This window comes from Peromyscus californicus, unplaced genomic scaffold, assembly GCF_007827085.1.
Source record: "Peromyscus californicus insignis strain IS unplaced genomic scaffold, ASM782708v3 Scaffold_6__1_contigs__length_162567912, whole genome shotgun sequence".
Taxonomy (NCBI): domain Eukaryota; kingdom Metazoa; phylum Chordata; class Mammalia; order Rodentia; family Cricetidae; genus Peromyscus; species Peromyscus californicus.
Genome location: NW_026294584.1, coordinates 51,077,017 through 51,103,981, shown reverse-complemented (window position 1 = coordinate 51,103,981; position 26,965 = coordinate 51,077,017). Strand labels below are relative to the sequence as shown.

The 26,965-nt window shown below is 47.9% G+C and overlaps 1 protein-coding gene across 1 annotated transcript in view; it reads left to right on the top strand.

The window, feature by feature from the left end:
* The first annotated feature begins 9,091 nt into the window (after positions 1-9,091).
* Positions 9,092-26,965, top strand: part of Atp6v0a4 (ATPase H+ transporting V0 subunit a4) — a 48,665-nt gene continuing 30,791 nt past the window's right edge. The window contains 12 exon segments of the mRNA XM_052720205.1: positions 9,092-9,208; positions 10,467-10,545; positions 10,820-10,914; positions 14,342-14,467; positions 15,032-15,126; positions 16,403-16,533; positions 18,046-18,049; positions 18,322-18,393; positions 18,472-18,517; positions 18,947-19,029; positions 19,795-19,888; positions 23,291-23,503. Of these exon segments, the coding sequence (XP_052576165.1) occupies positions 9,092-9,208; positions 10,467-10,545; positions 10,820-10,914; positions 14,342-14,467; positions 15,032-15,126; positions 16,403-16,533; positions 18,046-18,049; positions 18,322-18,393; positions 18,472-18,517; positions 18,947-19,029; positions 19,795-19,888; positions 23,291-23,503 (1,155 nt within the window).

The following is a 26,965-nucleotide window of genomic DNA, read 5'->3' as shown; positions in this document are numbered from 1 at the left end:
TTTCAGGACATTGCTGTGGAGTTACTGCTAACTAATCAATCAATCAAACAAACAAACAACAACAAAACCTTGCCCGAGAGTTCTCCAATGTTTCTATCACTGAGCCTTTGTACTCAAAGTACTTTGTACTTTGTTAAATATCAAGATGAGGAGCAAGTCAGATGGCTGCTCTCCCCATTCCTTTCCAACATCATCCTAGAAGTCCAGGACAATGTAATATGACAGGAAAGAAAAGGCAAAGTTATTGGAAAGGGAGAACTAAAACTATTATTGTTGACAAGTGACTTACTTGTCTACGAAGAAAATATGAAAGAATAAATAAGAAAAATTATTTGTAGATGAATTTCTAAACGGTCTTATTAAATAAAAAACATGGAGCCAGACATAGGGGTGAAAACCTGAGAGAGATCAGAGTAATAGGAACAGCCATATGCTAACCTCATCTCACCAACTCTGCAGCTTCCAAAGGGCGAGCTACTTCCTGTCTACCCATGCCTATATGCCTTGCTGTTCTGCCATCTGATTTGCTCTCTCTGTCCAGCTACATCACTTCCTCTTCCTGCCCAGCTCTGTCACTTCCTGTCTGTTTGTAAAGACCTCCAGACCTCCATGGTTAACTAGTGTTGGAATTTAAGGCATGTGTCTGGCTCTGTTCCCAGTGTGGCCTTGAACTCACATAGATCCAGACAGATCCCTGCCTGCCAAGTGATAGGATTAAAGGCATGTGCTAACATTGCATGACTTCTGTGTTTACTATAATGGCTGGCTTTTTCCTCTGATCTCCAGGCAAGCTTTATTTATTAGAGCACAAATAAAATATTACCACAATTATTGGAATGGAAACATTTTCATATGCAAATCCTTTTCCTCCATTCCATCCTTAGGTTCCACCAGAAGACATTTCAGCGACAAGGGCCCCCAGTATACCTTTGCGGTCCTACATTAGAGTGTATCCTCTCTCCATCCCTTGGTTGCAGCTTAGTCTGCTGAGATCTTGATCACCTTTCCCTTCCACAAATATCACCCTAGTGTAGCATACTGGCAACATCATGCTGGTGGAATCTAGTGAGCAGGAAGCAGCAAACTATTACAGACTTATTGATAAGACATTTGCATATCAGAAGATATGCTAAATGAGTCCAGCTGCAATGTAAAGGTCCACTTTTGAGCGTTCTAAAGGTGTATGCATTTCAGGATTATGGGGAAGGCTAGGCTTTGTCGTCTGGTCCCTCTTATAACTAAGAATGGGGCATGATGCTTAGTGGGCCTCTTTACAGAGAGACTGGTATTTCCCTCATCTGGAATTCTGTAGCCCTTTTGCCAAATGGCCTGAAAAGCTCCTGTGGTTTTGCTGTTGTTGTTGTTTGTTTGTTTGCTTGTTTTTCGAGACAGAGTTTCTCTGTGTAGCCCTGGCTGTCCTAGAACTCGCTCTATAGACCAGGCTGGCCTTGATCTCACAGAGATCTGCCTGTTGGAATTAAAGGCATGTGCCAGCACCACCCAGCAAGCTCCTGGTTTTAAGTGGGGCCCGAAGAAAAGATGGTCCAGGCTGCTGGGCTGCTGGGCTGCTACTTGAGTCTTGTGATTTGGAAGAGTCAAGAGGGTCTGAACTGTCAGCAGCTGGTAGAGAGCTATTTGAAACTCAGGAAGGCACCTAAAGGGGAGCTGTGGTGGAGGGTCTTGGGACTGAGAGGCAAAGCCCTGCTATTATCAACAGAAAAAGTGCTTTCCTTCAGAGAAACAGCCTTTGGCCTGGTCCTGGGCTTTAGCAGACACTGAAGTCTGCTCTTGGCCCACAAGATACCAGTTACTGCCCATCATGAACTGTGTGTTATCTGATCAAGCAAATTGTAAAGTTGGCTCGCACACAGACTCCACTGTCAAGTGGAAGTGGTGAGCTGACCTTAGCAAGCGTTGAAGACTAGTAGGTTACAGGATGAGGGAGCGACCCTGAGCCCATAGTTTCCACTCTGGATGATCTGCCTTCTCTGTCCAGCCTGTGTGTGTGTGCGTGTGCGTGTGCGTGCATGACCCATGGACAGAGTAAGAGAAGGTATGTACTTGCTTTAGAGATGGTTCTGCATGGTGTGCAGACATCACCTTAAAATGGACAGGTACCACGCAAAGCCTCTCTCTGGAACATCCCTGGATAGCCGTGAAGGCAAATCTCATTGGGGAGAAATTTGGACAGTTTATCTGGCTGTGCATCTTGCTTGGCAGAAGAAATGGCTCTATATTGACTATATGCTATGGCAGGTTGGAATGGATGGTCAGGGGGTTGGAAGGAATATCATTTTAAATTGATGATGACCAGCACTTGGGAGGCAGAGCAGGAGGATCCCTGTGAATTCAAGGCCATCCTACTCTACATAGAGAGTTCCAGGACAGCCAGGGCTACACAGCAAGACCCTGTCTCAGCAAACAAACAAACAAACAAAAACATCCCCCCCCAAAAAAAAAACCCAACCAAAACCAGCAAAAAATTGACAAGGAAATCTGGGGAAGAGGTAAATTGGCCTCTCTGAATTGGGGAGGGGGGAGGGGAGAAGTACGTGAAGATATTCATATCACACACGACTGCTCACCCAAGGGTGATTTCAGCAAGAGAGAGAGAGAGAGAGAGAGAGAGAGAGAGAGAGAGAGAGAGAGAGAGAGAGAGAGAGAGAGAGAGAGGAGAGAGAGAGAATTTGACAAGGCCTTGCTTTGTAGCCCAGACAGGCTTGGAACTCTTAATTCCCCCATTACTACCTCCCAAATGCTGGGATTCTAAGTGGGCACTACCATGTCTGCCCAACAGACTGGCTCTTTTTACTCTTCCAAGCCACATTTTAAGTGCCGCCTCCTGAGAGGACCCTCCCTGAGCTCCGACCTAACTATCTCTTCCATTCTCTGAAGCTGGCCATTCTCCCACTGCATTTTCTACAACCTGAAGTGTCCTGCTAATTTAACACTCCAAGGGGGGCAGCATCAGCCTTCAGGACTCCTCGCACGGGTTTCAGCCTGCATCTGTTCTGTTTTGCAAATTCTGACCTCAGTTTTGGGACTTCGTTCTACTGAGTTTGGACTTACGGACATTTCTGTCCTGGAGGGGCAGAAGGGTGTCTTAGTTGCTTTTCTACTGCCATGAAGAGATACCATGACCAATGCAACTTATAAAAGAAAGCATTTAATTCGGGGCTCATGGTTCCATAGGGTTAGTTCATGACCATCATGGCAGGGAGCGTGGCGGCAGGCAGGCAGGTAGGCAGGCAGGTGTGGTGCTGGAGAAGTAGCTGAGAGCTCACGTCTGATCCCCAGGCACAAGTCAGAGAGACAGAGAGAGCTAACTGGGAACGGCATGGGCTTTTGAAACCTCACAGCTCACCCCCAGTGACACATCTCTTCCAACAAGAACACACCTCCAAACCTGTCCCAAAAAGGTCCACCAACTGGGGACCAAGCATTCAAACATATGAGCCTATGGGGGACATTCTTATTCAACCCAGCACAGAGGGCACGGTCCAGTTCTGTCTCTCAAGCTTCAGTGTCCATTTCCCAGACCTCGGAATGAGTTTTGTTCCCTCTGAGTCCCGGTTAGAAACCGGGACTTCCAGTTAGAAACCACAGCTTCTTCTCAGCATTCCCAAGCCTTCCACACTCTGTCCTCCCTGCTGCCTCCTGAAATGAAGTTCCATTTGTCATGGTTCTTAAAAAATGCTGCTAGTTGGACCATGCATGGGCATCATGGGACTGACTGGCTAAATATCCACACCTCAGATATTCTACTGGTTTCATTTCTGTGATTGTGGGGAAAAAAACAACAATACAAACACTGACAAAACAACAATAACAACAAAACAAAACCAAAGAAAACAAAAACCATAGAGGTAGAAATGATTTCTTGTGCTTACACTTCCAAGTTCCTCTCTATCATTTTGGGGACGTCAAGGCAGGAACTCAAGCAGCTGATCATAACACATCCACAGTCAAGAGCAAACATAGAATAAAGGCACCCTTGCTTGCTTTCATCTAGCTGTCTTATGTAAGACTCTCTGCCTAGGGAATGGTACCCCCCCCCCCCCCCCCCCCCCCCCCCCCCCCCCCCCCCCCCCCCCCCCCCCCCCCCCCCCCCCGCAATGGACTAGGTCTCCTACATCAATGAGACACCCCCTGACATGCCCACAGGGAACTTGATCTAAATCATTTTTCATTAACTTACTTTGTGAGAACCAAAGGTTCTTTTGTTGTTGTTGGCTTGTTGGTTTTTTTTTTTTTTGAGACAGGGACGCTCTGTGCAACAGCTCTGGCTGTCTTGGAACTCACTTTATAGACCAGGCTGGCTTCTAACTCACAGAGATCCTCCTGCCTCTGCCTCCCGAGTGCTGAGATTAAAGGAGTAAGTACATCACCACTGCCCAGCCCAAAGTTACATTTTAAATTTTAATTACTATGCCTTAGAGATCCATAAAACAAAATGCCTCTGATTTGCAAGCCCCTTGCCCAAGGACAGATAGTTCCTGAAATGCTGGAGGCTATTGTTTATGGGAGATAACAAGCCACATGTTTTCACTCCCCTAAACAAGTTTGTTTGACCTATCTGCAGCAGATATGCTTGATCATATGTGGATGGGAGGTACGTGGGCAGGAAATATGTCAGGATGTACCCTTGCCCCACATTGGATATAGTCAGGAGGTATGCAGACAGGAAGTACATCAGGATGTATGCTTGCCCTCATGGAAAATGCAGTGTATTATGGGTTTTGCCTTCTCAAGCCTCTGCAAACCTTGATTCAGGGTCATTTCCTGGAACACGAGTATAGACCTGGCAGAGCCCATACACCTGGCCAGTATTTAATTAAAGCTTACTTCAAATTTGACTTTAAATTGTGGTAATGGTCTTATTTTTGACCGGTGGGATTAACAACTTCCAAGTGATTAATTCTAGGCTTTGTCAAGTTGACAGTTAAAGCCAGTGCAGACATCCCTGGCAGGGTATTTTATGTGAAAGAATTATCGCTGAATTTGAGGAGTGATCATGACTTGGTGTGTGTGTCTCTATGAAGGAATCTTTATCTTTTAGAAGTATACAGCATTGGGGTTGGGGATTTAGCTCAGTGGTAGAATGCTTGCCTAGCAAGCGCAAGGTCCTGGGCTCAGTCCTCAGTTCCGGAAACAAACAAACAAACAAACAAAAAGTGTACAATATGTTGACAGTTTTTTGAAAGAAATTATATGTATATGGTATTAGCTTCAAAGTATTAATAATTAGAGGAGAGTGGAGTTTAGATGACACAAAATTCAAGTTGGAGTTGAGTGACATGTATCTGGAAGGTCCTTGTACTAAGAGGTCTTTCGACTCTGACAGACATTTAAATGTTTTCCATAGGAAACAGTGGAAAACAAGAGCTAGGGATGTAGCTCAGATAGCAGAGTGCCTGTTTAGTACTCATGAGGTCCTGGGTTCAATCCCCAGCACCATATAAACTAGGGGTGGTGGCACACGCCTGTAATCCCAGCACGGGGTGGGGTGGGGCAGGAGGGTCAGAAATTCTCCTACCTAGTAAGTTCAAGGCCAGCCTGGGCTACATGAGACCCTGTCTCAAACAACACACACACACTCACACACACACACACACACACACACACACACACACACACACACACACACTGTAAAATGGACAAAAACAACAACAACTGAAAACCACCTCCCATTTGAGGACCCAGTGGGTACATTGTACCGGGACCCTGGGAGGGTACACACCCACCTGGAAAAGCTGTTCTGGAAAGGTCGTTCATATCAAGGCAGGCAGGTGGCTGTTGCAGTGGAAGCCTCTGAGCCCAGGAAACTCTCTGACTCGCTCTGTTCCTCTCATCACTCTGCAAAATAAATGTCAGCACTCCTAACTTGGCCGCATGGGAAGCTGGACTTCACATGCTGGGTTTTTCTGCGGCTTCACCCGTCTTTGCCTTTAGAAATACAGTGTCTGGCAAAGTACTTAAGAGGATGGTGAATGAGATACTTTGTTCTCTTCCAAAACTACTTCCTAATGTTATTTCATTCTTACTGTTTTGTGTAGTGTTGGGATCAAACCCAGGGCCTCCTACGTGCTAGGCATGTGCTCTACCAGTAAGCCACACCCCAGCCTCATTCTTGAGACTGAAGGAGTGTTTTGATTTGTGTAGGAGCTGAACTAGCCTGCTGCCTTCCTTGCCCTTCTAAGGCCCCCGGAGCCCTTGTCCCCAACCTCAGTTCCCTGAGAGGCAAGTTACCCCCTCAGAGAACTCCGTTCTTGCTTGGCAGTGGGGACTCAAGGTTGCCGCTGAGGGCGGGGCCCAGGTGGGGCTGGGGTGGAGCAGGGCTGGCCGGTGTGGCAGGTTTGAGCTCACCTACTGCAGGATGTGTTGATACAACAGAGTGGCCTCTGGAGAGGGAGCTGGGACAGTGTGTGGAGGGGGAGAGGCTAGGCAGCCTCCCTGCCACTTGAAAGCCACAACTGACTGTGGCTGCTGCTGCTGCCGCCTCAGCTGCCGCCGGGCGCTGCCTGCCCCAGGAATTGGGCAGTGGGTCCCCACTCAGAACCAGCTCCAAGGAAACTCAGGTGAGAAAGGTCTTTGCATTGCGCTTTTTGGTCTGCGTGAAGCTAATGTCTTACGGTTCTGTGGACACGTTGCCTTGGTTATCAGACAGAATAGTAAAAACCAAAAAACTTTGATTCATTTTGGTGCCCAAAGGCAAAGTGTAGCTCCAGTTGGTGGACTTCTGGAGCGCAGGGTAAGGAAAAGAAGTAAGTCAGGACATCATTTTTTGACAATTACTTTGTGATTAATGTTGAGCTCATTCTATGCTAAACTGATGGGATAGTCCCGGCCTCCAGATTTTGCTGGCTCGTGGAGATAAAGGGCACTTGTTAAGCAAGTCACTGACTGATAATCTGGCAGCAGACGGGAGGCAGGATAGTCAGGAAGGTTTGCTGGAAGAATGGAGGGATGATGGGGTGTTGGATGGATGGTGGAGAGGAAAGATTGAGATCCCAGACTCAGCTGGGGAGCATGAGCAAAGGCCCTGGGGTAGGTGCAGGATCACGGAGAAGGTAGGTACAGGTGTGTGAGAGGGGAGTGAAGACAGATGAAGCGGAGAAGACAGAGGCCACATGGGAGGCCTTCTCTCAGCCTGCTCACGGCCTTTAGACTTTATCCTGCTGGGGTGACAGGCCCAGGGGCTGGCAGGCTGTGGTTCTGCCAAGTGTTATGATGTGAAATCTGTGCTGGAGGACAGCTGGTTTTCTAGGGTGACTTGAAGGAAAATGATGGAGGAAAGCAATGGGGACCCTTTGGGGGCTCCCGTGGGAAACCAGTTTGTCATGGACAGGCCCCCATCCCCTGCCTGCACTCACATGGACTCAGCATCTTGGCCTTTTTTCTTAACCCGGGAAAGTGCCCTCCCCTCCCCTTCACAATCAGAAAAGAAGGTGACAGGGTGGTGGTCTAGGGACTCAGATTGTGTGAGGGGCTGTGTTTAGAACAGGTATAGCCCTCTAGATTCTCCAGGACCAAAGGTGTCAGCCTGGGAGGCCTGGACATGGAGTCCAGGAGGAAGAGAGTTGGGGGGGGGGTCTCTCATGGATGGAACCGGGGGAAAGGCCAAGGCTTGGCAAGCCATGGAGGAGAGGGATCCTGATCCCCCGGGATCTGGAGTTGAGTCTAGAGCTGTTCAGTGAAGTCAGGAAGGGTTCTGGGGCCCCAGCCCTGGGGGTCACATGGAAACAAGAATAGAGGACTGTATGCCAGACATGGAAAAAAAGAGGCTGAGGACCTTAGGGCTGGAGTCCGGAACCTACAAACCAGAGGAGTTTCGTGGCTTGGGTTATGGGGTAAGATGAGGTAGTGGTGACAGGCGATGAGACGGAAAGGTGACAGGAAGGACAGTTTCTGTGTGTGTGTGTGTGTGTGTGTGTGTGTGTGTGTGTGTGTGTGTGTACTCATGTATGTTGTGGGGACCTTCCTGGGTCTGATGTGTTATTTAGTGAAAACTTTGGGGCTCATTGAACCCCTTTGCAAGTCTGTTCTCTTTCTCTCTATGTATGCATGTATGTATGTATGTATGTATGTATGTATGTATGTATGTATGTGTATATGTATGCCTTTTATTGTTGTTGTTGGTTTTTGTCTTTCAAGATAAGGTTTCTCTATGTAGCCCTGGCTCTGTAGACCAGGCTAGCCTTGAACTCAGAGATCCACCTGCCTCTGTCTCCCTAGTGCTGGGATTAGAGTGCTACAGCCCCTGGCTCTCTCCCTCTACTTTGTGGTGTCTGGGATTGAACTAAATCAGGCCGGATGGCAAGCGCCTTTCTCCACTAAGCAATCTCCTGGGCCCATGATGAATGATTGGAGGTGGGGGAATGTTGAGTCACAAACATCACACGCCACACTTTGGAATGCATTGTCCCTGAGCATCGGGAAGGCTCCTTAAGGTGTGTGCCGAGTGGTTGGAAAGCAACTGTGTGAGCCAGGGCCTTGGTTCCTTTTCTCTGCTTCACACCTGACCAGCTTTGGATGATGTCTCATCACCCAGCCTGAGCATCCCTTATCTGAAATGCTTGGCACCAGAACTTTTAGATTTCCATATTTACAATATATACACAAAAAATACACTATCTTGGATGTGGGGTCCAAATCTACATGCAAAACTCATCCATGTTTCACTTATACATTATATACACATAGCTGGAGGGAAATTTGCACTTTTTTTTTTCCAGAGCACATGTGTTGCAGTTGTGACCTAGCAGGTAAGGTTGGAGGGAGGGGGCGGGGCGCTTTTTCCATCCATAGCATCAGATTGGTGCTTCCAAGTTTCAGTTTGGGGTGTTAATCTTGGTTTATTTCCTTGTCTTTGTATGTCTGTGTATGTGTGAGTGATGTCATGGGCACTGGGGATTGAACTAGACTGTGTTCACTGAACATATATGCTATGTCTGTACTATTATCACTGAGCTATAACCCAGCCCTGATTTTTTTTTTAATCCTAACTTGGATCATGTTAAGATTTTTATATATTTATTACCTTCAATCTCTCTCTCTCTTTTTTTTCCCTCCAGACTAAGGCTGGGCCAACATGGCATCTGTGTTTCGAAGCGAGGAGATGCATTTATCCCAAGTGTTTCTCCAGGTGGAGGCTGCTTATTGCTGTGTAGCTGAACTGGGAGAGCTTGGCTTGGTTCAGTTCAAAGATGTAGGTGCTGCATTCTTTGGAGATAAGAGGAAGGTGGGGGTGGCAATAGATAGCCCTTGCACAATGCTTCTGGGTAATCAACAAAACGCATTATGCTGGAAGAGGGGCCCAGAGCTAGGATGGGTGGAATTCCATGGCTCTGACCTTCCGGCTAAGGTGTCTCCTGACCCTCAGCTCCTCCTCCCATGCCTTCTCTAGGAAAGTTTTGAAGCTGTAGTTTAATGGCTGGGTGTTTCAATTTCTGCATAGCATCTCTGCATGCTGGATCTAGGCAGTGAATACAGAATTACCAGTTTTCAAAATGATACAGAATCTATTTTCTCTGGCTAGAGGCAACGCACCCTGGAATCGGCACTTGCTTCTGACATGAGTTACCGCACAGACACTCTAGGGATGGGCTATCTGGAATGTCGATTCTCATGGGCCATTTATATCTTTGCCAAGCTTTTACCGAGTCCTATTTAGAAAATCAGTCCTTTATTTCCTCACCAAGGTCAAAGTCAAACCTCTGCTCCCTCATAGGCCTGGATCTTGTCCTTTGCATTGCTAGTTAGCATAGCACCTGACCAAAGGCCAGTCCTCACTAACGATTTTTTTTTTCTTTTTGGTTTTTCGAGACAGGGTTTCTCTGTGTAGCTTTGCGCCTTTCCTGGGACTCACTTGGTAGCCCAGGCTGGCCTCGAACTCACAGAGATCCGCCTGGCTCTGCCTCCCGAGTGCTGGGATTAAAGGCGTGCGCCTCTACCGCCCGCCCTCACTAACGATTTTTTAAAGATCTTATTTTTATCATGAGTAGGTTGTGTGTATGTGTGTGTCTGTGTATGAGTGTAGGTGCTCATGAGGCCAGAGGCATTGGATGCCCTGGAGCTGGAGTTCCTCGTGGCTGTGAGCTGCCTGACTTGGCTGCTGGAAACCTAACTGGAAGAACAGCAAGTGTGCTTCACCACTGAGCCCCTCTCTCTAGGCCTAACATTTATTAGGCTAAGGGAGAGTTCCCCACAGCAAAGGCTGAATTCTCATTGATGATCGGGAGGCACTCTGTAGACCTGTGCAGTGCTCAAGGTCCCCTCATATTCCTGACCCCACTGAGGAGTATAGGAATGGAGGGTGCAACTTGCCTGTAACCCACGTGTCTCGTGCACAGCCATATTTATTCCTAACACATTCCTAGCAACAATCCCCTCCTCCAGAAGGTACTGCAGTGATGAAGAGAAGACACGGGATCCCTAATGTAAGCCTGTGGTTCCCCTTTCCTCAGCTAAATGCAAACGTGAACAGCTTCCAGAGGAAGTTTGTGAATGAAGTCCGAAGGTGTGAGTCCCTGGAGCGCATCCTCCGTAAGTCCCTTTCCCCTCACTGCCTAATGTGAACCGAAAGAGGGAACAGTTTGTAGAACTTAATTACCATGCTGGCTTTCACAGCGCCCTGCCATGCATTGTAACGCTTTCTGAGGTGATCCCCAAGGCAGAGGGGATGGGAGGTTGGAGGCTGGACCCAGCTGCGGGGCAGGAGTTAGAGCAACCCTGAGAGCTCAGCTGGCCGGAGGCGCCTGTTCTGCTGGACCCCCACTTCTGTGTCCAGGAAGTCACCATCACCTGTGCTGTCCTTCAGGTTTTCTGGAAGATGAGATGCAAAACGAGATTCTAATCCAGATGCCTGAGAAGGAGCCAGAAACTCCTCTTCCCCGAGAAATGATCACCCTGGAGGTAAGAGCCTCACTTGACCATCTCCCCAGCTGAGGATGGTCAAGTGGTTCCCGGATCCTTTACATGTGAGCAAGTAGGTGATAGTTCCTTTTGGGGGTTACTTTGTGTCTGCACTGGATATATGCCAACTTGACACAAGCTAGAGTCATCTGAGAGGAGGGAGCCTCAGTTGAGAAAATGCCTCTATAAGATTGGGCTGTAGGCCGGCCTGTAGAGCATCTTCTTAATTAGTGATGGATGTGGGAGGGTCCAGCCCATTGTGAATGGAGCCATCCCTGGGCTGGTGGTCCTGGGTTCTATAAGAAAGCAGGCTGAGCAAGCCATGGGAACAAGCCAGTACGCAGCACTCCTCCAGGGCCTCTGCATCAGCTCCTGTATCTAGCCCTGTTTGAGTTCTTGCCTTGAGTCCCTCAGTGATGGACTATGACGTGGAACTGTAAGCTGAAATGAACCCTTCCCTCCCTGGGCTGCTTTTGGTCCTGGTGTTTCATCACAGCAAAAGAAGCCCTAACTAAGACTATCCTAGGAAAATCTCAGGGTCCAACTTTAGGGCTTCCTAGGCCGATGGCGGGGGAGCTGTTTTCCTTTCTCAACACAGCTCTGAGCAACTCGCCCCATTCTGAAGAAAGATTTCTTTTGTGCACGGCAGTTTCTCACAGGCAGTGAAGTCTTACCTATGTAGCTCCATAGGACAGGTGGAATGGGATGTGTTCCAGGTATGTGCCTGGCACAAAAAGGTTTGTGAACTGACTCTTTTCAGCTTAAAAAAAGTTCATCCAGCTGGACTCAGTGTGAGATGATTGGTTTAACTAACTGTTCAAATTTAAAATATTCAGTTTTGTCTGACATTACACATTTGTTTTCAGGGGGCAGAGGGCAAGGTAACATTGTTATGGACACCCTTTCTTATACATTTATTTTATATGTATGAGTGTTTGCCTGCATGTATGTATGTGCACCGTGTGTGCTGGGTGCCTATGGAGGACAGAGGCCTTCGGATCACTTGGAACTGGAATTACAGGTGGCTGTAAGTCACCATGTGGGTGCTGGGAACTGAACCCAGGTCCTCCGCAAAGAGCAACAAATGCTGTTAACCAGTGAGTCATCTCTCCAGCCCCTGGATAGCCTTTCTGATGGTTTACTTTTAAATCTCTTTTTGGTAAGCGTGTCTCTTGGATAGGTTTAAACATATTGAGAATGACAGTCCTTTTATTTTATTTATTTATGGTTTGTTGTTTTTTGGAGTCTCATAGGCTGATCTCAAAGTTGACCACATAGTGGAAGATGACCTGGAGTTGCAGCGCCCCCTGCCTCCACCTCCAGGTCTAGCGTGGCCGAGACTTACTAGTCATGGTTCCTGACTCTGCTCTTTAGGTTACCACCCATCACGTGACTGGAGACTGGGGAGATGGCTCGGTTGTTAAGGTGCTTGCTGCAAAAACACAGGGACCTCAGTTTGAGTCCCCATAATCCACATTAAAAAAAGAAAAAGCAAGTCAGCGCTCTTGACCATGGAGCCGTCTCACCAGCCCCCGCTTCTTGTTAACTTTTAAGATTCCGTATTGCTACCGAAGTCAATTCATTTCTATAGTTGCAGTGTTTCTGCTAATACGCTTTCACTATTGAATTAGATTTTTTACTTTATGTGTGTGATTGTTTTGCCTGCATATAGGTCTGCACCGTATGAGTGCCTGGTGCCTGTGGAGGTCAGAAGAGGGCATCACGTCTCTTGGGATGGAGTTACCGATGGTTGTGAGCCTTCATGTGGGTGCTTGGAATTGAGCTCTGGTCCCCTGTACGAGCAGTAAATGCTCTTAACCACTGAGCCGCGTCTCTAGTCCTCTCTGTTGTATTTTTTTTTCTCCCAAGACAGGGTTTCTTTGTGTAGCCTTGGTTGTCCTGGAACTCAGTCTGTAGATCAGGTTGGCCTCGAACTCACAGAGATCCACCTGCTTCTGTCTCCTGAGTGCTGGGATTAAAGGTGTGCGCCACCACTGCCTGACTCTCCATTGTATTTTAAAGGTCTTTTTAGATAAGTGACCTTCCAGGTTTTTACATTAGTTGTTAAATTTACCTCCCCTCCCTCCCTCCCTCCCTCCCTCCCTCCCTCCCTTCCTTCCTTCCTTCCTTCCTTCCTTCCTAGACAGGGTCTCTCCATTATACAGCTCTGGCTGTCTTGGAACTCACTATGTAGACCAGTCTGGCCTTGAACTCCCAGAGATCCACCTACCTCTACCTCTTGAGTGCTAGAATTCAAGGTGTGAAACACCATGCCTGGCTGTTAAATTTCAATACTAAATTTACAAAATGTGCCTAGAATGTATTAGATCTCATCTATTGGGTTTTGATTTTGAATAGCTATTTTTTTCACTTCCCAGATTTCTAATAGTTATCTTTTTATGTCTACCTGATTTTCAAATTACTACGTTTATTTATGTCTCTCAGTGAGTGTGCGTGTGTGCGTGTGTGCACGTGTGCATGTGTGCACATGCCGTGATGTGCATGTGGAAGTCAGAGGACCACTTGTCAGAGCTGGTTCTTCCCTTCACTAGGAGACCTAGGGATGGAACTTGGGCTGTCAGCCTTGGCAGCAAGTGCCTTTCCCTGCCGAGCCATCTTGCTGGTCCCCTACCTGCTTTATTAAATTATTGTTTGACCGTTTATTATTTTTCTTATTGTGAAGGTAGCCCTCTCTTGCCTCTTTGAACATTCTTAAGAAAAAAAACTGAAAAGTTGTTTTACCAGGCTGTTCTGTGGAAGGTGATTTAACACATGTGATTTGTGTGTGTGTGTGTGTGTGTGTGTGTCCTGATTTGCTGGTGATTTTTCCCATCAGGTTTCATCACAAGCTTTATTCTTTTGTGTTTGTACTCATTGGGGATTTTTTATATAAATAAATTTTTATATTAAATAAATTGTGGATTTTTTTTTAGCTCACTTCTGCCTTCCTGCCTTTTTTCCTCACCTTTCTCTTTTCTCTTGTTCCCATTTGGCTCTTCAGATCTGTGTAGAACTGGGGGTGGGGGGAGGTTAGGGGAGGAGAGAATACTCTTTTTTTTTTTTTTTTTTTTTTGCAATTTAACCATCATTACAGTGTGTTTGGAGCAGAATAAATTCCCAATGTGTAAAATTACTTTATTTTACCTTTTGGGGGTTCTAAAAGGGGATAAGACACCATGGCTTCCTTATGAGCTGTCTTCCATCCCTCAGAGTGCTTTTGAATTGTCCCTGTCAGAAGATGACACTCTGGACAGTGTTCGTCTGGCTTTTGCTACATTCTACAGGAATACTTAATTTGTAGCTGACTGCTTCAACTGTATTTTGACATGGGGACTGCCTCTTTTGATGTCTAGTTATCAATTATGGTTAATGTGTAGAATAAATGTCACAGCACATTAACCTGGCTTATTTTTTCTCCCTGGCATAGAGTACTCTAGAGAAATTGGAAGGAGAGCTACAGGAAGCCAACCAGAACCAGCAGGCTTTGAAGAAGAGCTTTTTGGAACTGACAGAACTCAAATACCTCCTAAAGAAAACCCAGGACTTTTTTGAGGTATTTTTTTGGGGGTGGGGTGGGGTAGGGTTGATAAAGGGTCTTTTCCTCAGAGCCCCAAGTTTCTATTTTGAAGACTGGCTGGTCTGGGCTATGAATGAAGTACTTTGTTTCTTGGCCTGTGGCCAGGCTATCAGTGAAGGGGTGGGGGGAGTATTCGAGCAGCGACTCTGGTTCAAGTGAATTTAAAAAAATGATGGTGCTGAGGCCAGGCATGGTGGTGCATGCCTTCAGTCCCAGCACTTGGGGGGCAGAGGCGGGCCTGGTCTATAGACCAACTTCTAGGCCAGTCAGGGTGACATAGTGAGACCCTGTCTCAATAGGAAACAAAAGTATGGCCCAAGAGAAGGGGAGCCCGAACAAGGGAGGATGGGGTTTGAGCTGACTCAGGGTCGGGGTGGGAAGGTTTCGGGGGGGTTTGTCCTGACAAGGAGCTCTCTGCTTGTTCACTTCTGTTAATGTCTGTGGAAGATTAAAGCTTCCTTGGAAACAAGCAAAGCCTGAGGTCTGGGTGCTTCTAAGGAGCCCTGTGTTTAATGACAGGGCTGGTGTTTTGTCTTTCAGACAGAAACCAACTTAGCTGATGATTTCTTTGTTGAAGACACTTCAGGCCTCTTGGAGTTAAGAGCCATACCTGCATTCATGACTGGGAAGTTGGGGTGAGTGTAACTCCATGTCCTAAGAGTTGGGTGTGGGTAGGTTCCTGGTCCTTTGCGCTGGTATTTGATAAATCTCCCTGACTGATGAATCAGTGAGTGAAGAACTCCTGGGTGTGGAACTGTTGCCTGTGAATGAATGCCAGGCTTCCACACAGGGATAGAGCCAGGGGTAATCTCCAAGGCTGGTGGGTTGAGCAGGGAGTGCCCCTTCTTCAGGATTACATTCGTGGCTTCAGCTTGGAGAGTGCCTGTGTACAGGGCTCCCATGTGGGGCAGATGTGGGTTCATGATTTGTTTGTGACTCTTTCCTAGCTTTGTTCCAAAGCTAGGAGGTAGGTGTGTTTTCCCCCACATACATTTGATAAAATACATTTGGAGTTTTCAAATGTCATTAAAAATGACAGAGTTGAGCAGGCAAATCAACCCTAAATGGTAGAAATATGACATGCGATACTCATGAAAATATGTGGTAATACAAAATGGGATTACATTCAGTGTTTATGTGAGACTGATGAAGTTTAAAACATTTATGAATAGTGTGGCTAGAGGTCCCTAATTTTTTTATTCACTAGATATTTGTGAGCCTATTGAAATTTGAAATGGAGCTGGCTGTGGTGGTGCATGCCTTTAATCCCAGCACTCTGGAGGCAGAGGCAGGTGGATCTCTATAAGTTCCAGGCTCGCTTGGTCTACATAGCTAGCTTCAGGTTGGGAATACATAGAGAAATCCTTCCTCAAAAACAAACAAACAAACAAACAAAAAACAAAAAAAACCAAATTCGAAATGGAAAGAAGACAATATTTATATAAATATTTTACCTGGTGGTAATAAAAGATCAATGTAATAGTAATAAACCATTGAAAATTACATTTTTGAAGACCATGTTAGATATTTAAGCCAATAATTATCTAAGTACCAGGATGCTGTAAAACAGAGATTCTTGGACATCAGTGAGTGTTTCTTAATACACTGCTTTTTATAAATAAAGGTGTGTAGAGACCATTGAACATTTACTGACATTGGCTACAGTACCATAAGAATGGTCTATTATATATGTATATATATTTATATGTATATACGTATGTATAGTATTAGAGTATATAATGTTATTATAGTATAGATAGAATAACAATGATTAAGGATACAGAGTGTTGAAGAAAACAGACAACAGCAAGATGTGGGCAGGTTGGAGCTGGGATATGTGGTTTGTGAGCAGCTCCCATCATTCCCTCCCACAGGCCCTGTGCCTCAGTGGTGTCCCTTCCTACCATCTAGGTTCACGGCTGGCGTGATACACAGGGAGAGGATGGCTTCCTTTGAGAGGCTTCTGTGGAGAGTTTGCCGGGGAAACGTGTACTTGAAGTTCAGCGAGATGGACACACTTCTGGAGGATCCCGTGACGGTGGGTGGTCCAGGCCTCCAGAAAGGGTTCTGGGAGCTTCCTGGAGTCCATAGCACTAAGGACACCTCTCTCACAACCAGCCAGTGTCTGTTTCCTCCCATGCCTCCTCTCTCCTTCCCTTTCCTTTCCCCTTTCTTTTCTCTTTATTTCACCCCACCCCCCACCTTTTAAACTTAATACATTTGAAGGGTCCATCTAAGGACCAATTCTTCTTAACACCTCCTAATTGGTTCCTTCCTCAAAGTGTATGGGTATCTTGTTTCTAGAAACTTACTATACAAGAACCGTGAGGGGCCAAAGCTGTTTTCATCACAAATGCACCCAGAGCTGATTGGAGTCTGTTTCTCAAGCTTCAATGTGCTTACAGGTTGCAGAGTCACCTGGGATCTAGCTGGGCTGGGGTGGAGCCTGAGGGTCTGCAGGTTTTACAGCCTTCCAGATGATGTTGATAAGATAGATGGATGGTGGCTGCCTACAGCCCTTCCAATGAGAAGGCTCTTCCCTGAAAACTACTGTTTGTTGCTGTTAATTCCACAAGCTAATTGCTTTCCTCCACCCTCCCAATTAATGTTTAAACCCACTTGTCCTTTCTCTCCCAGAAGCCAAAAGTCTCTAGTCTTCCAGATTAGATGCTAAAACCATTAATCTTAAATTTCATTTGATTGAAAAAAGTCATCGTTGAAATAAAATAGAAAATAAGTTAAAAAAAATCACACATATGTATCTGGGGAGGAGATGCCAGGGTTTTCCCAGGGTGAGGTTTACCCATTACATCTGGGATGTGCTGACCCCAATGACCCCATAATTTGTGATAGTGGGGGACAGTGTTGTGTTCTCTCCTGTGAATAATTTTAAAATGTACAAAGCACACTCTTCAGTAAGTACACCAATATATTCTATTATCTCCTTGTATTGCTTCTCTCTAATCATTGGCAGTTATAATTTTATAGAGAAATGACTTTTCTGCTTTTTCATTTAAAATAATAAAATTTCTTTCTTTTTTTTTTTAAATTAAATTTTTTCTTATTTATTTATAGGTATACAGTGTTCTGCCTGCATGTGTCCCTGCAGGCCAGAAGAGGGCACCATTACAGGTGGTTGTGAGCCACCATGTAGGGGCTGGAGAGATGGCTCAGGGGTTAAGAGCACTTACCTCTGAACTCAGGACCTCTGGAAGAGCAGTCAGTGCTCTTAACCCCTGAGCCATCCTCCAGCCCTTAAGAAGAGAATTTCTACCCATAATCCTGTGCATCCTTTAGTCTTATTATTTGTATGGGTGGTTTTTGTTTTGTTTTTGTTTTTGACAAAGTCTCAAATTGTCCATGTAGCAGAGGCTGGCCTGAAAGCCCTGATCTTCCTTGCCTGTGGTGTCCAAGTGCTGAGATCACAGGCGTGGTCCAACCATGCCCGGTTTCTATGGATATTTTAAATTGTGACATTGAATTGCCACTTTACAATCAAGTTTTGACATGTGGTCATCTTGGTGGGAGAGTATTCATAAAGGGAATGTCTGGAGAAAGATGATCATTGACATGGAGGGTGGCCCAGCAGGTGCCAGAATGGACCCCTGATTCTAGTGGATCTAGAGTCTAGATGACCTCAAAGATTCCGAAAATGACCAGTTTCCATGGGTAGAGGATATTTGGAAATTGTGTAAAGCAGGTGTTTCCAGAAATCCTAAAATACCCCTAACCTGTTCCTATGAGCAACTGCCAGAGTGATCATGTATATCATTTTTTTTTTTTTTTGAGACAAGGTTTACTCTGTGAAACAGTCCTGGCTGTCCTGGAACTCACTCTGTAGACCAGGCTGGCCTCGAACTCACAGAGATCCACCTGCCTCTGCCTCCCAGGGCTGGGATTAAAGGCATGCGCCACCACCACCCGGCTTGTTCCTTTAAGACAGGGTCTCACCACTTAGTCCCGACTGGCCTGAAACTGATGACATTCACCTGCCTCTGAGTTCCCCAGAGTGCTGGGATTAAAGGCGTGTGCCACCACACCCAGCCTAAGCAGTGCTCTTAAGGACACCTAATCAGTAGCTGGATGAATCAAAACTTAGTCACGGCCTTCCCTTTGTTAAGTATCAAACGTAGACTTATTTGTGACATGCAGATGTTTACGGCTGCTTCTGATGCCCAGGCTGGCTGCTGCGGCTCTGAACCTTGAAATATCCTAGCCCCTCTCAGAGGTGCTTCCTTGGGTGTGAGCATGCTCTTCCCTATGGGGGTGAGAATTCAAAGCCCAGCTGTGGCCTCCATCACCTAGCAAGCAGTGCAGCTGTTACTTCGAGGCCTTCTGTTTTTATAGTTTATGTTCTGCCAGGGTGTAGCTCAGTGGGAGAGTGTTCACACCATGGTTTCATCCCCAGCACTGGGGAAGGAAGGAAGAAAAATAATTTTTCCCCTGATCTTCCAGAAAGAAGAAATTAAAAAGAATATATTCATCATATTTTATCAAGGGGAACAGCTCAGGCTGAAAATCAAGAAGATCTGTGACGGGTGAGAGAGACTGCCATGCTCTGTCATGGTGATCGGGGTCGGGATGAGGTAAAGAGCTGTGCCGTGCAGAAGGACGTGCCTGGACGGCTAGGGCTTTAGAATAACTTTCCGAAGACCGTTTAAGATGATGTTGGAAGCGCAACCGACGTCAATAGTTGTGAGGGTACGGACAGGGAGGGGGAACGAACAAAGGGAACACAAAGCAGACAGGACCTTTTCAGGTCAGAGCTTGTTCCACTCTCGCTGCTGTTGAGTGGGCAGACCGGGGCTGGGGCTGGAGCGTGGTGGGAGGGCCCTTGCCTGGCATGCCGGAGGCCCTGAAAAAGAATAAACAGAAAAGAAGAGAGTGATCACCATGGCTCAGCTGTTTCTGGAGAACAGTTTTAATTTTACGTGTGTGTGTGTGTGTGTGTGTGTGTGTGTATGGTGTTCCTGGGGATTGAGCCGAGGACCTCAACCCATGCTAGGAAAGCACTCTCCCATTGACGTGTACCCCCAGGCCGGCCTTGACTGCCCTCTATGGGAGCTTTGAGCTTGTAATCCTCCTGCCTCAGCAGCCTTCTGAGTGCTGGGATAATAGGCATGAGGCACTGTGCCCAGCTGTTGTGAATCATTTTCTAACGACCGCACAGGAGGCTTGACCATTTGAGCAAAGGCTTGGCCATTTGAGCGGTGTCAGTCAGTCCGTGGTGGCCTCGTGAGAAAGGGACTGTGGAAGCCTTTCTGTAGTAACTCATGTGTGTCCTTTCAATGTGTTAAACACAGGTTCCGCGCCACCATCTACCCCTGCCCGGAGCCTGCAGCCGAGCGCAGAGAGATGCTGGCCAGTGTCAACGTGAGGCTGGAAGACTTGATCACTGTGAGTGAGGGCTTCAGGCCATGAGCTGATGGGGGCCTTTCCTCCCGAGTCCTGTCCCGGGGCCCTGCCTGGAATGTTTGCTTTGCAATTCTGGTTGGAACTGCAGCCGATTGCACAATTAGAAAGCGCTGTTCAGTGAGCCGGGGCTGCCAATTCTGCATGCCTGTCACACGCTGCTCAGTTTAGAACGGAGCACAGCCCTAGTTTACCTTCAGGCAGCTGCCCTAATCTGATGAAAGGAATCCTTTATGGCCAGCCTTTGCCTGATGAGTCTACAACCCAGCTAATCAGCTAATCAGCTACGGAGTGGAGCAACCAGTTTGCCCGTACTGAATTGTTGTACCGATTAAGGACTGTGAAAACTCTAGTCTGGTTTGTCCTTGTGAGTACTTGAGGCATCCCAGGTACATTTCCTCAGAAAGGTCTGTCATCATCCCCAGTGACGCCACGTATGTCTGCGATTAGAATGCTCTTGAACAGCAGCGGCGTGGAAACTGGTTGTTAAAGTCCTCTGGCCCTCCATCTGACGATGGCGTATTCTGTACCAGGGCTGTCCATTGTAACTTTCCATGCCCCAGAATTGCTCTGCAGTCCGCTCTAGCCAGTGCTGGCATTATGGGCCACAGGTGGCTGCTGGGCTCTTGACACATGGCTAGTGACACCAAGGGACTGAATTTTGATTGCTATTTAAATTTTGTGCACACACGAGTGTGTTTAGGAGTGTGTGCGGGTACATGTGTATGCGTGCACATGTGCAGAAGCCAGGGGACAATTTCAGTTTCAGATATCTTCAGGGATGCCATCTACCTTCTTTGAGACAGGGCCCCTGGTTTTACCAGTGCTCCCCGTTAGGTAGGCAGACTGGCCAGAAAGCCCCAGGGACCCGGTCTCTATCCCCTCAGCCTTGGATTACTAGCATATACCACGGGGCCTGGCACTTTGAAGTGAATTCTGGGGAATCGAACTCATGTTTTCATGTGTGCGAGGCAAGTGCTTTACCAGCTGAGCCATTGGGCCGGACCACTATTTAATTTTTATTAAATTTAGATTCCCAAAGTTGCACATGGCTACTGGATAGGCTAGCACAATTTAAATCTTCAGTGTGTGAGTTTAGAGATGAAGTTTTATTCATCTTTGAGACTGGGTCTTGCTGTATAGCCCTAGGTGGGCTGCTATTTGTTACAGAATCCCGGCTTGTTTTGAACTCATGTCAATCCTCCTGCTTCAGTCTCCTAAATGCTGGAGTTACAGGTATATGCCACAACACTTGGCCTGTGTGTTTTAAAAGCCTTTGGCCGGCAGACACTTTGACTCTCCAGAATATCTGTAGTTAAATGTTCTCTGTTCTCTTTTGCCGCTGTCCCAGCAACTCTTTCTTTTTTCTTTTCTTTTTTGGTTTTTCGAGACAGGGTTTCTCTGTGTAGCTTTGCGCCTGTCCTGGAACTCACTCTGTAGCCCAGGCTGGCCTCAAACTCACAGAGATCCGCCTGCCTCTGCCTCCCGAGTGCTGGGATTAAAGGCGTGCGCCACCACCGCCTGGCTCCAGCAACTCTTTCTGTCAGGCGTTTCTTTTTATGAAAATGCTCTGTGATGGACCTCAGGGATGCATCCTGAGGAGAATGAGGAAGGAATGAGGCTGGTTGTGTTTGTGTGTAGTGGACTTGGGTGGTTGTGTTCAGGGATCTGGGGAAATTCTGATTGACCAGCTTTTCCCCTTCTGTTCAGTCAAAGCCAAGGATGGATCTGAGACTCTGTCCTGTGTCAGGCAGCGAGCTTGTAAGACAAATTGTGAAAACAGGCATGTGTAGGCATGGTCTCACATGATCGACTGAAGGAGTCCATTCTCAGCGTTTCTATATCCTAGGATTCTAGGATTCAGTCCTGCCTGTGAGCAGGATTTTTTTAAATTACGTTGTGTGTGTGTGTGTGCGTGCGTGTGTGTGTGCGTGCGTGTGTGTGTGTGTGTGTGTGCGTGCGTGCGTGTGTGTGTGTGCGTGTGTGTGTGTGTGCGTGCGTGTGTATGTGCGTGCGTGTGTGTGTGTGTGTGTGCGTGCGTGTGTGTGTGTGCGTGTGTGTGTGTGCGTGTGTGTGTGTGCGTGCGTGCGTGCGTGTGTGTGTGTGCGTGTGTGTGTGTGCATGTGTGTGTGTGTGCGTGCGTGCGTGTGTATGTGCGTGCGTGCGTGCGTGTGTGTGTGCGTGTGTGTGTGTGTGCGTGTGTGTGCGTGTGTGTGTGTGCGTGTGTGTGTGTGTGCGTGCGTGTGTGTGTGCGTGTGTGTGTATATGTGTGTGTGCGTGTGTGCGTGTGTGTGTGTATATGTGTGTGTGTGCGTGCGTGCGTGTGTGCGTGTGTGCGTGCGTGCGTGTGTGTGCGTGTGTGTGTGTGTGTGTGTGTGTGTGTAAGCACATGTATTATGGCATGTGGAAGTCAGAGGACAACTTTTAAGAATGGGTTGTTTTCTCCACGTAGGTTCTGGGAATCACACTCAGGAAGTCAGGCTTACAGTGAGCACCTTGACACACTGAGCCGTTTCTTGCCTGCAGGTGTTCCTTTTGTGGAGAGTGCACAGTGTTCTTGTTAGGGTGAGCTTCGTTGTAAAGTTAGTGAACACTTACCTGTGCCAAAGGTGGTCTTGTCTCCTGGTAATCCTCAGGCCGGGTTGCATCACACCCTCAAGTGACCCTTCAAGACACATGTGCAGGCCTGTGTATTACAGGTCTCACGTTCATGGTCTGTCTTTTATAACATAGGAAAGATGACTGAAAAGATGACCCTGCTTTATTTGTCAAAGCAGGAAATGTAATTCCATCATTATGAGCACCAAGTTGCCCCTTCATGGACTCCCTTGGCATTTATCGAAGATTTTATTACGGAGAATGATTGGTCTGTCCTGGAGACATTGTAACATGACCAAAAATGGGTAGGTTCAAGTAATAGACATTGCTTCTCTCACACACAGTTCTTTCAGGAGGCCAGAGGTCCAAAATCAAGGTGCCACCCGGGCTGGGCTCTTGCTGAGAAGGCTGAGGGAGGAGCCTTCCTGTCTTCCCCAGTGTCTGGTGGCCACTGGCGACTTGATGCCCTTGGCTAGTGGGTGCATCGTTCCCATTGCTGCCGCGTTCCCGTGGTGTACTTCTTGTGTGCCTTGATCTCTCGATCCAGGGTCATGCTGATCCAGTTCAACCCAGAGCAGGAGGAAGAGGAAGAAAATAGTTTAGAGAGGAGGAGGAAAAAGGAGAAAAGGCCTTTGTTCATAGGGTCTAACCTTGGCTAGGGGAAACAAACTGATCACGTGCTCTCTCCAGGGCAGGAGACGCCACTGTGGCGGACGAACCTCCCTTTTGGACGTCGTGTCGAATACCCCCACGAATGTTCATTGCTTTTCTGTTTTTGTTTTTGCCCAGGTCATCACCCAAACAGACTCTCACCGACAGCGCCTGCTGCAGGAAGCAGCCACCAACTGGCACTCCTGGGTCATCAAGGTACAGAAGATGAAGGCCGTCTACCACGTCCTGAACATGTGCAACATCGATGTCACCCAGCAGTGCATCATCGCCGAGATCTGGTTCCCGGTAGCAGACACCAGGCACATCAAGAGGGCCCTGGAGCAGGGCATGGTGAGTGGCAGGGGCAACTGGGAGGAAAATAACATCCGACCTCCCGGACCCCTGTTCATCCTGTCTGGGGTTGTGAACTTAACAGGTGACTTTGTGGTAGAATTGTCTCTACCGTGTACCTCCAGTACATAGAGAGAGAGAGAGAGAGAGAGAGAGAGAGAGAGAGAGAGAGAGAGAGCGCCTCTATGCAACTGAGGATGAACTTAAACTTTTTTGTTTTTTGAGACAGGGTTTCTCTGTGTGGCCCTGGCTGTCCTGGAACTCACTCTATGGATCAGGTTGGCCTCACTCTCATAGAGATCCACCTGCCTTTGTCTCTGGAGAGCTGGGGTTGAAGGCATGTGCCACCACTGCTGGCTGACCTTGAACTTGTGACTCCAGGCATGCATCACTACACCTGATTTATTCAGTGCTGGGGACTGAGCCCAGAGATGCTAGGCAGGCACTGACTGAGCTCCATCCCCAACCCCTTTACCTTTGATTCTTGTTTTTTTTTTTTAAATAATTATGCCTTTAATGAGATAATGTACCTTTTTTTTTTTTTTTTTTTTTTTGGTTTTTCGAGACAGGGTTTCTCTGTGTAGCTTTGTGCCTTTCCTGGGACTCACTTGGTAGACCAGGCTGGGCTCGAACTCACAGAGATCCGCCTGGCTCTGCCTCCCAAGTGCTGGGATTGAAGGCGTGCGCCACCACCGCCCGGCTACCTTTGATTCTTAACTCAGTGCTAAGGCATAGAAGAGAAACTCCTTTCCCCCAGCAATTGAAAAACTGCCACCATTTCTGTACATTTTGAGTGCTCATAGAGTGACATAGGTGCCGCCTGTCACCTTAGGGAGGTATAGGCTAGCTAGAGAGACAAGCAGCCAAGCCCTTGTCCTCAGGCACACACAGTGCGGCATGCCAGCTGCAGCACGGAGCACTTGCATGGTGTTTAGTTACTACCTCCTTGTTTATCTGCTACACTTTCACTGGGCACAGTGGATCCAGAGCTCCCTGGGTAGACAGGACTTCGCCCCCAGTAGACTTTAGATTTCCTTTTCTTCTTTTTTAAAGATTTTATTATTTATTTATGTATATGAGTGCTCCATCTGCATGTGCAACTTTATGCCAGAAGGGGGCGTCAGATCCCACTAGGGATAGGTGTGAGCCACCATGTGGTTGCTGGGAGTTGAACTCAGGACCTCTGGAAGAGCAGACGGTGCTCTTAACCACTGAGCCATCTCTCCAGCGCCCCCAGTAGACTTTCTAGAAGGAAAGATGAGCACCGCACATGTCCTGAGTATGTGCTCGCGGGCAGCTGTGAACGTGGGTTAGGGAGATGAAGGACGTCATGGGAGAGAAGCTGGTTTGCCTTTGGCCTCATCGAAGAAAGAGCGAGCCCCAGCCCAAAGAGTTGCCTGAGGGCTGACGCTTGGTGCTGGGTGTGTGAGAACAGTAGCAATGCCATCCAAGCCCAGGCAGGAGGATGCCTCGTGCCATGCAGAGCCACATAGGGCTCTAGGGCCAGAGTGAGCCACAAGTGGGAATGGGCTCTGCGGTGTCAGCAGGGTGGACCGGTGGGTTCCTGCTGGAGAATGTGATACCCTTGCTCGGATCACTGCATGGAGTGTCAGGGTGGTAACCCTATCCGGTTGAGGGGCCGGGTGGAGGGAAGCTGGTCTGACTGATAGAGATCTAGCTGGGAAGGTGGGAAGACTTCCTGCTAGGCAGGTGGTACATCTGGTAGCGGGGGACACGACCCATGGCAGCTATTGCCAGACAAGCCCCCTGAGCAGGTGGCAATCAGAGCAGATGTTGCTGAGTACCCTGGGAATACTGTGAGGTAACGCTTTCAGGCTGAGGGGTCTAAAGGGAGAGCTTGTGGTGGACATGGCCAAGGAGATGAGAGCTGTCTGTGCTCCTGCCGAAGGGAATGGAGGCACAGAGAGCAATCGCAGGTCAGAGGCAGGGAGGCGGGACTTCAGGGTGCAGGGTGCTTGGTGACCCGCAAGTGTCGTTCCCAAACCACACAGAAGGGGCATTTTAAAATGGTGCATTTTCCTCCGATGGGACCGAGCAGGGGTGCTTTCTGGAGGAATGGCGGAGCAGAGTGCTCAGTGAGCAGGGAAGGGGCAGGGTGGGTGCAGGGTAGGAGCAGGGAGGGGGCAGGGCTGGTGTAGGATGGAGGATGAGGATCCTAAGTGGCCCTCAGAACAGTGTAGGGGGGGGGGAATAGAACATTTTATTACATTTAACTTGTGTGTATGTGGGGTGTGCACATGTGGAGGTCAGAGGATAACCTGTCTGAGTTGATTTCCTCCCTCCACCAGGAATTGAACTCAGATCATCGGTTTGGTGGCAAGCACCCTTACCTACTGAGCCAATTTAGTGGCTTAGGGGCACAGTTTTATTCCATGCCAGAGTGGCCTAGTCCTGTCTGTATTTTAGGAACATTTTCACTGCAGAATGGGGAGAGCTGGGCCACCAGGGAGGTGGTGGTGCCACACTGATAGCGTGAGACTTAAACTCAGAATACAGCCGAATGGTGGAGCGCGCCCGTAATCCCAGTACTCAGGAGTTAGACCCAGAAGGATCTGAAGTTCAAGGTCATCCTCGAGTAATAGCTACTTCCAGGCCAGCCTCGAGATACAGGAGACCCTGTCTCAGTGCCACCCTGTGTCATCCTAAGGCTAGGCTTCCGACAAGGCCGGCTAGCAGTTTCTTCAACCCCCTGAGATATCACAGGTGCTTCCCCAGACAGGCGTGGGAGGCGCTGTGTGAGTGGGAGGCAGAAGGAAGTGTGAAGAGAGACCAGGTGCTGGGTACTGTCGTCATCATCAACAATCCCTTCCCTTGTGGCTTCTGCCAGCCTGTGTCAGCTGCCCTGGGGTGTGTACAGGAAGAAGAGGAGGCTTTGGGGCTTGCTGCTAAGGAGGAGATTCCTAGTCCCCCTTAACAATACAGTGGGAAACACCGCCCCCTGCCTTATGACCTGGAACAGTTTAACCCTGCTGTGCCTCAGTTTCCTTATTTCTGAACTGGGATTTGTCTTGAGGTCTGCCTCTGGGAATCAGGTGAATGGAGACTAAACTCTGCCCTTCAGTTGGTGGAGTCCAACCAAGAGCACCTCTGCCCATCGCTGTGGAGGTTTGGGGTGGTGGATGGAACGTGCGGAGAGTTGGGAAGGCTTGGGCAGATGGAGGTGGTGCCTTTCATAGTCTTGACTTCCATGAGGAGCAGGTTGTGAAGACGTCAACCTCCTAAAGAAGCCTTTACTGTGAGCCTAAGGTGTTTGGACTTCACTCTTCAGGCTGTAGCAGCCTGTGAAGAACAATGCCTTCTGTTTCCTTCATTCTAGACAGGACTGGGCGGGGCAGGTGGGTGAGTGAATCAACAGGAGGCACCTAGGCTGGAGATGGTGAGGCCTGGCTAGGGTGGCAACTTAGAGAACAGGAGTCAGGATTCAGGAGGGAGAAGTATTGA